Source organism: Gossypium arboreum, chromosome 5 (assembly GCF_025698485.1).
Source record: "Gossypium arboreum isolate Shixiya-1 chromosome 5, ASM2569848v2, whole genome shotgun sequence".
In the NCBI taxonomy this organism is placed as follows: domain Eukaryota; kingdom Viridiplantae; phylum Streptophyta; class Magnoliopsida; order Malvales; family Malvaceae; genus Gossypium; species Gossypium arboreum.
The window spans coordinates 3,913,135-3,925,643 of record NC_069074.1 but is presented as its reverse complement, the minus strand read 5'-3'; the positions used below and the strand labels follow the sequence as shown (position 1 = coordinate 3,925,643).

Genomic DNA, 12,509 nt, shown 5'->3' with positions numbered 1-12,509 from the left:
TTGAATTATAGAGAATGTTGCATATGAACATGAAATGTATTAAATTGATAATTAAATTTATTTATTTAGATCCAGAAGATTCAAATCTGAAGCTAGATCTAGGAAAGGAAAAGTTCGGGATTAGTAGATTTTCTTGTTTACAAACAAGTATTAAGGTAAGTTCATGTAACTTGAATTATATTCTTAAATGCTTGAAATTGTATGTTATTGATGTGGATATGATTTGAGTATTCATTATATGGAAATTTATGAAACATTGATATATTTGATAAAATGGGAAGAAATCCGGTTGAATGAAAAGAAAATTCGATGGATCTCGAAAAGGAATTGACAATAAAAGGATCTAGCAGGACGGGTGATCCTATCTGATATAGCCCTCCAGAAGAATATGTGTAAAATGGATTTAGCCCGAACAGGTAATCCGAATTAGGGTCTCAATTTAGCTTTGATGGTAATTTAGATCCAAGCTCATTAAAGTAATTGTCGTTGCGGGATTTAGCACGGGTGGTAATCCCGACAATACTCTATGAGTTTATATTGCGAGGATTTAGCTCGGGTGGTAATCCATTGCAAGGTTGAGGTTCGCGGGAGTGTGCTCTCTGAAATGGATATGTGCGCACATGAATATGAATTGACGGACTCGGAATTGTACAATAAATGTGTACCTCTGAAAATCCATCGAAATTCCGATAAATTCAACGGGATAAATATGGAAAAATAACAAGGAAATGGAAATCATGGTATTGACGAGCTCATCAATCATAGTATATATTATTGGTACATGGAAATTATTGTACTAACTTGAATGTTGAGTTTGTGCATATTAGGGTAATAATGCATTGAATGGATATATGGATGTTTATTGTATTGTATTGAAAATATTAGGTAAGTATAATTCTTGTTACATGAGCTTACTAAGCACGCAGTGCTTACCCGTTTCCTTTTCCCTGTTTTGTAGTGTTAAGAGCTCGGAGGTCGGATCTGGTCGGAGACACATCACACTGTCAACCTCAGGATTTTGGTATATAAAGAAACTTTATTTTGGAAATCAATGGCATGTATAAGCTAACAGAGTAAATGTTAACGTGAAATGAATGTAAAGTTAGCCATTAGTATGGTTAACAAACCTGGTTATAGATAGATGATGACGTTATCTTATATAAATGCATGAATCTATCATGAAAATATGTTGAATTAATTTGGTTGATGTGAATTGGTCTCGATTTAATATTACAAGGAAGATTAGATATTTATAAAAGGGCTATATTGAATATATAAAAAAAAAAATTAATTCGTAAACTCCGATAATACCTCGTACCCTATTCCGACAATAAATACGGGTAAGGGTATTACACCTTCGTAGTTGTGGGAGCCATAAAAATAAAATAAATAACCGATTAATTTCCACAAAATACTTTTTTTTTCTTCTTTTGCCTTCCAATTCCCATGCAGGTGTACCTAATATGCATTAAATTAACGCTTACATCATCATATCTCATCTGCACCATGTAGATTTACCGATCCTTTTAGCCATATTCAATTGATTTGGACAGCAAAGGCAAAATTTTGTTCAAATTATCCTTGTATGAATCTAAAATTGCCGTATAAAGAAAGCATTACGAAGAAAGTGCAATTTACAAAGGATATCAACAACAATCAGAAAATCCTCCACACCAGCTCGACCGACTACACTTTGCGGTATAAATTATCATCAAATCTGGGCAATGGAACTGATGTGCATGCGTGATTTAATTGAGGCAAAGCCCAGGATTACATGGAATCATCAAATACTTGATTTAGAGACAGTCGACACAGAAGAGGAAGTTTGTAGGGTTAAGGTGTTGCAGATTGTGTAACTCTTAGAGTCCCTCCAAGCTCCATAGGAACAAGAGGGATAAGCGAGTGGAGCACATCAGTTATCAATGGACGATAGCTTGGTTCGGGTTGCACACATAGCACAGCAACAGCAGCGACCTGCATATCATGATTCCACTATGTAATTAGCAAAGCATTAAGCAGATCTTTAGTGATAGTGACCGAAAGCTACAACCTTTCCTCTTTTCTTTTTCAGAATGGAGGAATAATTCTGCCCAAGGACATGCATAGTCAAGCCTAATAAGAACAATGGACAAATCTTTCTATGTGGTTGCTTGCTCAGGAATCTTCATTCTAAAGGGGTACAAAGTCAAATTAAGCAAAATAAAGAAAATCAGTCTCCAAACTGAAAGAATGGGTGTTTCTCAGTTCACTCGTTCCTACCTAACCTAACCAGTAAGACTTATCTGACACAGTAAGTCAAATTTGGGTTTAGATTTTAGAATCAAAATCAAGCTTCCAACCAAGTAATGACACTCACAGTACATTTTTTTCACTAGCAGCTTACCAACCTGATACAAGTGTTTTAGATCCATTGTATCTCGTATCACAGGATCCACAATGCTAGGGAGTTTAGATCTGTCAGTAAGCTGAGGCATAGCCTGCATTCAATAATAATATGGCTTTTCAAACATTCAATCTCTTTCTTCTTCTTTTTTTTTTTTTTTAAACCTGAACTAACATAAGATCAAGGCCTACTTACCCATGTGACAATAGATTGGCACTGAGCTGGTGCCAGTTTTTCTACAGGCTTTCTTCCCAATAAAAGTTCCAGCAGCACAACACCAAAAGCATACACATCACTCTTATCTGTTAATTTACCTACAAAACCAGATAATGCATTTAAGCTTCTTATGAAAAGAGTTATGAACTTCATTTCACTCATACTGAAAGTGAAATGAGTGCTGATATCCCATTCCCAGATCCCTTTGAAGTCAATAGTATGAAAAAGAAATAAAAATTAGTGCAGCTGTCTTATAGCCCATATATTTATTGAGATCAGAAAATGAGAGCTGATTAGTGCAGAGAGTATACCATCTAAAAGATATTCAGGAGCAACATAGCCTAAAGTTCCCGAAAGCTTCAAATTATTCTTGTTTTGGGCTGCATCAGTTACTGCAAGTCCGAAATCCGAAAGCTGTATGGAGCCATAATGACAGAATGTGAGCTTCAATAGGCTTAATATAGGACATTAGTAATGAATGTCCAGCAGCAATAATAATAATAATGCACAGTATACTAAAAAAGTGTAGGAGGTCTAATGATTTACACTATAATTACTACCTTAGCATTGAAGGCTGAATCCAAAAGAATATTAGATGATTTCAGATCTCTATGGATGACTGGTGGATTGCAATGTTCATGCAGATGCTCTAATCCTCTGGTCAACATTTAAAATTTATTAAAGAATATACTCATTATCTAAGAGGAATAAGTAAAAATCAAAACAAAGCCTTACCTTGCTGTATCCAAAGCAATTTTCATCCGCATATCCCAAGTTAATGACGATCCCCGAGAAGGTCCTGCGATATAATTTAAAATTTTCCGGAAACAAAATTAATACATTTTTTTGTAGTGTTGATTTCTTAAGTTGTTTATGAGAGTCAGGGGGGAGAAAAAAGTTACCATGTAATTGTGTTTCCAAAGAACCATTTGGCATCAATTCGTATACAATAAACCTCATCTCGTTTTCACTACTAAAACCCAACAGCGAAATTATATTGGGATGCTTAAATTTACATAGTAAATCCACTTCATTCTGCAATTCCATACAGTAACTCAACACATAAAAGGAACTAATAAATTTCTTTAAAGGAAAAAAAGAGAAAAGAATTCCATAAAAAATAATACCTGAAATTCTCTTTTTGCATCCTGGTTTGCACAGTTCAACTTCTTAACAGCAGCAAAAGAACCAACATCGAATTGAGCCTTGTAAACACACCCAAATCCACCCTCACCCAAAATATTACCTTGATGAAACTTGTTTGTAGATTTTTCAAGTGTCTTATACTCCATAAATGAAGCAGAACCCTCTTTAGAAACCGTCCTCGTTGCCTTGAATTTACCAAAAAATGGTGCCAAACCACTCCCTTTCTCAGCATCTTCAATTTTAATACCATAAAGAAGAAGCAGGGGAAATTATCAGTCCTAAACCCAAGCTCTCATGGTTCCAGAACTATGAAGAAAAACTGAAAGGGTATGGGCTGTTACCTGAGTTCTTAGCATCGTTTGTGGTGGACTTGGGCGAGTTCTTCCTGTAATAAATCCATAAACAAAACAACGAACAGATAATTGCACCCAAGGAACAGCAACCAATAATGATAGCGATTAACATTTTGTTGGGTGGATCCTTCTTTGTGTGTTCTTCACTTCCCAGTTGAAATCCTGCTATCCCATTAACCACTTTATAGAGTCAAAAATACAACTTTTTTAGGATATAAAACAACAAAAAAAGGAAAGCTTCCACCAAGTTCAAAAATACTTTTTTTTTTTAAAAGGTTGTTTATAAACTGGGTAAGATTTCCATGAAGCAAAACGAACACTGTCCACATTCAAAAAAATATTAAATGCACCGAATGGAAATTTGAACTGTGATAAGACCGTCGTTTAACTAGCCGGTCGAAAAAAAACAAGTATTTTATGTCCACTAGTTGACAGACTAGAAACCCAAAAAAAAAAAAAAAAAAGAGGAAGGAAATGGGCAGTTACATTCATGACCAAAAATGTAGTACTACCTGGAGAAAAGGCAGACACTGAAGCAGAGATGGGACTAGAAAAGGGCGATGAAACGGGGGATAAAGAGGAAGCAAGAGGACCTTGTACGGCTACAACAATCATGTTTTCATGAGTAAAAATAAGTGAAACGAGGAAAAGAAACAGCTGCAGAAGCTTCTTCATCTCTTCCTTCTTCAAACAATAATAATACCTTTTTACTGTTAATAGTAACAGCAAATTTTCAGGAAAACATGAAGAAAAAAGATATGAATAGAAGAAAAGTCCCAGGCTTTGTAATTTGTGGGTTCAATTCAAATATGACTGACAAGAGAAAGAGAAAGAGAAAGACTATATTTGGGAATTTGGATGTTGTAGACTTGTATAGGCTATGGTTTCTAGGGTCTAGACTTTTGCGTTGCTCTTCTTTTAACTGTCGTTTATCTTGAAAAGTAGGGAAAAAAAAGGCAAAAAAGGAATCAAAAGAATGCAGAGGAAAGCTGTTTATGTTGGGAGTGGGGGCAGAGGCAAAGCTCGCAATACAATCATGTGGGCAGCCTTTTTAAAATAATACCATTGATCTACTTTCATCAACCTGTTCATAGTGTTCTGTTTTTTTTTTTTCTCTACTCCACTTGTATGATCAGATGTTCAAAATTCCCTCGTCAACAAAATATATCAAGAAAAAACAAAAACAAATTTTGGGTTTTCCTTCTTGTCAAAAATTATGCCAATGAACAAAGAATTGAAAAGTAGAGACTATAATTAAAAAATATTAATTTAAACAACATGAAAGCAAGTGGTCGTTTTCCCAGGGTTCTTAACATCATTAACCCTAAATAAAAGGACGGAATTCTTTCGTTTTCATGGGACTCTCACTTTGACAACGTTCAGGCAAAGCAAATTAATTAAAAAAAAAAACCTTAAATTTATTGTAAAATTCGATGCTTTACGCTTTCCTAATAAATATGCTAAGAATTAGTATGTGAAAATGTTGGTCAAAGGATGTTGTTTTACAGTCTTAAAAAGTTAAAACCCTAAATAAATATCAATTTTTGAATCTTCTATAGTCTTTTTCCTTTCATTTTCCAGAGAATGCTATTAACTTTCCTGGAAAAAAATTGGTCTAAATTGTTGTTCTATTAACTTTTTAAGAATTTAGGTAAAATAAATAAATACAATTCAATCCCATTTATGAAATAGAGCATCAAACATATTATAAAAGCTATTTCATTCATTTAAGTTAGGATATGAGACCCCTATATATCTCTTTTCTTCTTCTTTTTAATTAATAGTGCTACCAATAATAAAACTAATTAAATTATACAAGTAGTCACATGGATATATTATGAATCGTCTAAACAACATTTGTGGATTAGACATGCACAACATTAATACCTAGAAACATATCACACTGAGTAAATGACCCTACTTATATATAAAGCTTAAATTTTTGGATCATTTTGATTGTAAGATTCTTAGGGTATGATCCAAATAAAATATACAAGTAGTTGTGCCGACAAGGTTTCGAGTATTAAAATCAAGTGGATGATGAAGTTGAAATTTATACAAGGATGCAAGAAAAGCATAATCAAGTTTGTTTCGAAATAATTTTGGGCATATTTTCAGTCAAAACCCAATTTCTTTATTAAAAGTAGACCACTAAAGTGTAGCAGTTGGGTCGACTAACATTGAATATTGGGTGACACATGAGCCTATTAAAAGACCAGAAACAAATATATGCACAGTAAGTCAATTGTTAAATCAATTTTGTACCGTTGGCAAAAGTTAAAAGTTTTTAGAGTTTTAGGTTTTATATTTGGAATGTGAGTAAATTAAAAATTAATTAATTAATTTTTGTAAAATTAATTTTTTTTGTTAAAAGATTTATTCAATTCCATTGCTAAAAAGTGGTGTGACGGAATAGCTAAATATTTACTCGTGACATGCTATGTGTATTTTGTGAGATCAATTTTCAATAATAAAAATAGATGAACATTTTAATAGACAAATCGTTTTGTTCTTTAATTTAATATTCATAAATTAATTTGTCATTTTTAATAAAGGAGACAAAAATTTTTGACTTCTAATATAAAGATCTCTATGGTACTTTTTACTTTGTCATATCTGATTCTGCCGGATTATATATGTTTTTTTAGTGTTTCTTTGTTATTTGTATTGATTTAGCATATATTATAATTTTTAAATATGTACTATAATTATATTTTATTATATTTATACTTAAAAAAATCCTTTTTACGTATACAACTTAATCAGCACTGTATTTGACTCTAAAATTGATTAAATACAGACAGAATATAGCTTAAAAACGGGTTTAAATTTTTTATTCCTTGAACCTTCATAAGCTCATGGTCTCAGCAGAAAATGAAAGTTATGAACTTTTCCAAAGGCCTAAACCAGGCCCAACAATATATATCTGCATAACCCAATATTATTACTTTCTCATTTCTGCAATTACAATTTATGAAAAATTGCATTACATATTAATAGTTAAATTACATTTTGCTCCTGTATTAAAAAAAATGGTCAAAGTAGTCTATGTATATTAAATCTAAGAATAAAATGATCCTTCTATTAAAAATTTCATTCATTTTTACTATTAAAAACCAATCTCATATGTTAACATGTGGTATATGTGGCACATCATGTGTCACTGTCTTATTATTTTATCAGCCACGCTAGTTTTTAATAGTACAAATAGACAGAAATTTTAACAGAAATGACCAAGTTACTCTTTAATCTAATATATAGGTAATTTACTCATTTTTAATTAAAAAAATTTAAATTATAAATTGACTCCTAATATAAAAAATCTCCATCCTGTTATCGGAAAATGGAATAAATTCAAGTTTTTAATCCCCTAGTGAAACAACCTGCTCGGCCATTTGTTGTTTTCTATTTGGCAGATTTTGGAGAAAGGCAGTAAATTATTAAATGATAGCTCTGATTTTTCACTGTCCAGGTGCTTAAGAAAAAAGAAGCACCCATTTATATGGCTGACACGAGGTGCAATGCCACTCGAAATATAAAATGATAACGCCGGTCCCAGAAACAGGGCTCCTTTATTGCTGAATAAATTGAACCACGTCTATAAATTTAAGCTCCACCAACTGGGGCTGGAGCTTAGAAATTTTGTAACAGGGTGGAGGATATGGAGAAATGATCTCTCCTTAATGTTCTTATTAAATGATTCCTCAGAGGACAAAGTAGCAAATCGTGAGGGTCATTAATGAGACGACCACAATAATTGTCCAAAAAAAATGCAGAGTTCGGTTATGCATTTTTGTGGTTTACCTACTGCTTTTTTTTTCTTTTTTTCCACCTAATGAATTACTCTCAACTACTAAATTTATGGTTGTCTTTAGAAATGGATTCCAGTTACATTTACATGCATTCTACTTTTCCATTGAGATTTTGAAAAAATTAAAACCCTTGTAATTGCAAGATGACATAATGACTAAAATAATAATTACATATTCTCACTATTATTTGGGATGGGAAAACATACCCTACATGTTTCTTAACCCCAGGCTGATCAATTGATAGACAGATCCATTCGGACTATTTTCTTCCACAATGATAAACTAAGTATATGGAAGTACCCAAAGAACCAAAAGCGAAGGAAAAGAAAAAAGAGTGGGTTGGTTGGTTTATTGGATCATTAAGGGGTAAGGGATGGAGGAAATGCTGATCTTACTTCCCAAGGCCCGTCGACTCCCCACCCCCTAAACCTTAATTAATTGTGGCCGCGATTATTAAAGTATCTTAATTATAGATTCTTTGAGATAAGATTGAGAAGCTATGAAATCTAATCTTTGAATAGTGGCGATGGAAAGCTGGAAAAGGAATGAAAAAGGCGAAGGTAGAATGAACAGTGATAATTAGTTGGAAATACAACTGAGAGACAAAATGGGAATGCAAGTGCTTATATAGTAGCGATAGGCCGACAGAGAAACAGGGGACGGGAGTACTAAAAAGAAGAAAAGAACAGAGAGCGCCTGCGCCTCTAACTCACAGACGTGCATCGCCGAAAGACAGTCTTGTCAGCCACGCTAACCTAAGCTTTCCCCCTCTAATCATGTCATTATATATTGTTACTATTTATTTCACTTACTTTTATTGATTGTTTGGTGGAGGGTAGAGACGTGTTTATTAAAAAACCAACAACTAATATTTGAACGTGATTTGTAATTTTAGTATACTAAAATTTACTTTAATTATTCTTTGGAATATAGTATTTTCAACTAGGAGTTTAGTTTTAACTTACTTTACATTCTTGAGATAATTTTATATTCTAATAGAACATTCATAAATACTATCTTCATCTCATATTTTCACATATCCAACAATGTCCACATTCTAAAATATATAACCTAATCGCTAATTCACTTTTTCGGTATGGATTGAGGTAAGAGAAAGAAAACTTAAGTAATTCAAAGGAAAGGATTTTACTTTCTTTTATTTGGATAACTTATTTTTTTACATAAGAGAGGAAGTAAAATGAGTTGAAAATAGTTCACTTTCCTTTGTTTTTACTTTTTTTTTTACACCAATTTTTGGAAGAAAGTTGAGTTTGTAAAGGAGTCTTCTTGTAACGCCCCCTTTACCCGAGACCGTCGCCGGAGTCGAGCACGAGGCATTACTAAACTTATTTGAGCACTTAAACAAATTCAAACAATTTATATCACACTTTCCAGACAAGCTGTCCAACTGTGTCATAGTTGCTAAATAATTCATATCTCGAGTTATAAAACTCGAAATCCAAATCCGTAAATTTTCTCTAAATTTATACTCATATATCTACTTACCAATTTTTTTCTAGAATTTTTGGTCAAGCCAATTAGTATAGTTTATTATTTAAAATCTCCCCTGTTTCAGGGTTTGACTACTTTGACCTTTGTGTATTACGAATCAGATATCTCTCTTTACAGAGCTTCAATGACTATGCCGTTTGTCTCTAATAAAAATAGACTCAATAAGGAATCTGTAAATATAAAGTATGACTTCTAATTATCTTTGTAAAATTCATGGTGAATTTCCAAAGTCAGAACAGGGGATCCAGAAATTGCTCTGGCCCTGTTTCACAAAATTTAAACATCTCATAAAATATAGCTCATATACCTGTTTTGCTTCTTCCATATGAAAATAGACTCATCGAGATTCGATTCCATAATTTATTCATTATTTAATTCCATTTCTACTATTTTTAGTGATTTTCAAAGTCAAACTACTGCTACTTACGAAAACTATTTTAGTACAAATATTGTTAACTAGTTTATAACATCTTTACTTCAATTCATTCAAACTCTATACATGCCATATAAATCTTCAAACATAAAACAAAAGCTACCGGAATTGATCTGGATAGTGTGCTTTGTTGTGTTGATCCGATCTACCCACTTCACTTCAAGTCAATCTACATAAAAATATTAAACACACACAAGTAAGCTTATTGAAGCTTAGTAAGTTCATAGGTTAAAAGTAATGCTTACCAAACATAATATTTCCAAACAATACCAAAACATTTACTAAAGTTTCCTGCGATTCACAACCATTGTTATAATAATTCACATAGTTGAGCTCAACAAGAATAACTACTCAATCTCTTCCATTTGGATCACTTCTCTTTATTTCTTATAATCAAATTAGGAAACGGCTTACGAAATTGAGTACGTCGTTGCTCAATGCCACGATTCACAACTCAGTATGGTTTTCCTCATTGAAATACCATACCTACATTTTTTTTAACTCGGTATGGGAAATGCCATACCTACATTTCTTAACTCAGTATGGATTTGATAATACCATACCTACATTTCACAGCTCAGTATGGATAATACCATACCTACATTTCACAACTCAGTATGGATGATACCATACCTACATTTCACACTTTGCCATGGAACAACCATGGTCTTATCCGTCAATTCATCACACGTCACGATCTGAACGTATTACTCAATCCTGCGTTTTTCCTAATTTGCATTTCCACATTTATTCTTTCATTAACAAAATCTACACAATCCCACAACAAATTCGTATATAATAACACATTATATACTTCAATCATTCACAAATAAACATCTAATTTCAACCATATGAACTTACCCGGCTAATTTGTAGAAGATATTGAAATTTTGGGACTATTCGCAACTTTTTCTTTTCCTCGTTCTTCTTTGGATTCTTGATCTATAATATAAAATATTTCTACTCATTAGCATTTATTTGATTTCTATTTCACTTCACAATTTATGCTGTTCAAATTTTGAAATTGCACTTTTACCCCAAAATTTACATTTTCACAATTTAGTCCCTACTCAATTCACCCATCAATTGAACTAATTTTTCTTAATTAACACTTTATTTTATCATTATAAACTATTTCAAAACCTTTTATATTCTGAATTTCAACAGCAACCTTCAATTCACAACTTTTTCACAATTAGGTCCTAAATATCATTTCCTATCAAAATCACTTAATAAAACCACCTTAATATGAAATTAGAACTTAAATTTCATAATAATTCATCATAAAATTCCTTATCCATCCAGGGTAACTTCCAATTTCACCCATAAAATCAAAAACTAATGAATTCTACAAGTGGACCTAATTGTAAAAGTCATAAAAACATAAAATTATCAAGAAAAAGCAAGAATTAGACTCACATGATGTAAAAATATGAAAACCAGCTTTCTCCAGACCTTCTATGGCGTTTTGGCTGAGAAATTATGAAGAAAATGTCTAGATTTTTCAATTACATCATTATTTAACTATTAACTTTTATCTATTTCCAATTTTACCCTTGTTCACATTGTTTTCTTGCTTATTTCATACCCAAACCGTCCAGCCATTAACCTTTGGGTCTAATTGCTCTTTAAATCCATCTTTTAAATACTTAAGCTATTTACTCACAATTTAACAAATTTTGTGCTATTTTCAATTTAATCCTTTTCAATTAATTAGCCATCCAAGCGTTAAAATTTTCTAGCGAAACTTTAATATTAACTCAATGACACTCCATAAATATTTATAAAAATATTTATAGCTCGATTTTCAACTTTGAGGTCTCGATACCTCATTTTTGACCCGCTTGACCTAATAAATTCTTTTAATTCACTAATTTCACCATTTCACAAATTCTTCTAAATTCTTACTTGACTCATAAATATTAAATTACTATCTTGTTCAATCTTATTTGTCGAATTTAGTGATCTCAAATCACCATTTCCGACACCATCGAAAATTAGGTCATTATAACTCTCCCCTTTAAAAATTTCGTCCTCGAAATTTGTTACCAAAATAGATTTGATATCTGTGATCTTATTGACTCCTCTGCTTCCCAGGTTGCCTCCTCCATACCATGTCGATGCCATAATACTTTAACCAATGGTACTCTTTTGTTCGCAATTCCTTAACTTCACGAGCCAAAATCTTCACTGGTTCTTCTGAATAAGTCATATCTGGTTGAAGCTCAATTTCAGTATGGGGAATTACGTGTGAAGGATCTGACCTATACCGCCTTAGCATAGACACATGAAACACATTGTGAATCTTCTCAAGTTCCGGAGGTAAAGCCAAACGATAAGCCACAGGACCAACCCTTTCCACAATTTCATATGGCCCTATGAATCTTGGACTTAATTTTCCTTTTACCAAATCGTAACACCCTTTTCCATGGTGAAACTTTTAAAATACTCGATCACCCATCTGTATATTCTATGTCTCTTCGTTTTAAATCCGCATATGACTTTCGACGATCAAGCGACTTTTAGACTATCTCGAATAATCCGGACTTTCTCTTGGTTTCTCGAATCAAATCAACCCCAACTATTTTTGATTCACTCAATTCAGACCAACACAATGGAGTCTTGCATTTTCTACCATAAAGAGCCTCAAATGG

The 12,509-nt window shown here is 32.6% G+C and overlaps 1 protein-coding gene across 2 annotated transcripts; it reads right to left on the bottom strand.

Annotated features, from left to right (window-relative positions):
* Positions 1-1,564: 1,564 nt before the first annotated feature.
* LOC108471101 (probable receptor-like protein kinase At1g80640) lies at positions 1,565-5,553 on the bottom strand. 2 transcript variants are annotated; one of them, XM_017772687.2, is made up of 10 exons: positions 4,611-5,553; positions 4,087-4,260; positions 3,727-3,977; positions 3,502-3,634; positions 3,335-3,398; positions 3,160-3,256; positions 2,911-3,013; positions 2,579-2,697; positions 2,388-2,477; positions 1,565-1,974 (listed from the first exon to the last, which is right to left on the bottom strand). In XM_017772687.2, exons 1-10 carry the CDS (start codon positions 4,771-4,773, stop codon positions 1,834-1,836), a joined length of 1,335 nt encoding a protein of 444 aa, XP_017628176.1. In that variant the 5' UTR covers positions 4,774-5,553; the 3' UTR covers positions 1,565-1,833. The 2 variants fall into 2 exon arrangements, with proteins under 2 accessions (XP_017628176.1, XP_052883392.1); XM_053027432.1 differs by having other exon boundaries at positions 4,585-4,627.
* Between the last annotated feature and the right edge of the window lie 6,956 nt (positions 5,554-12,509).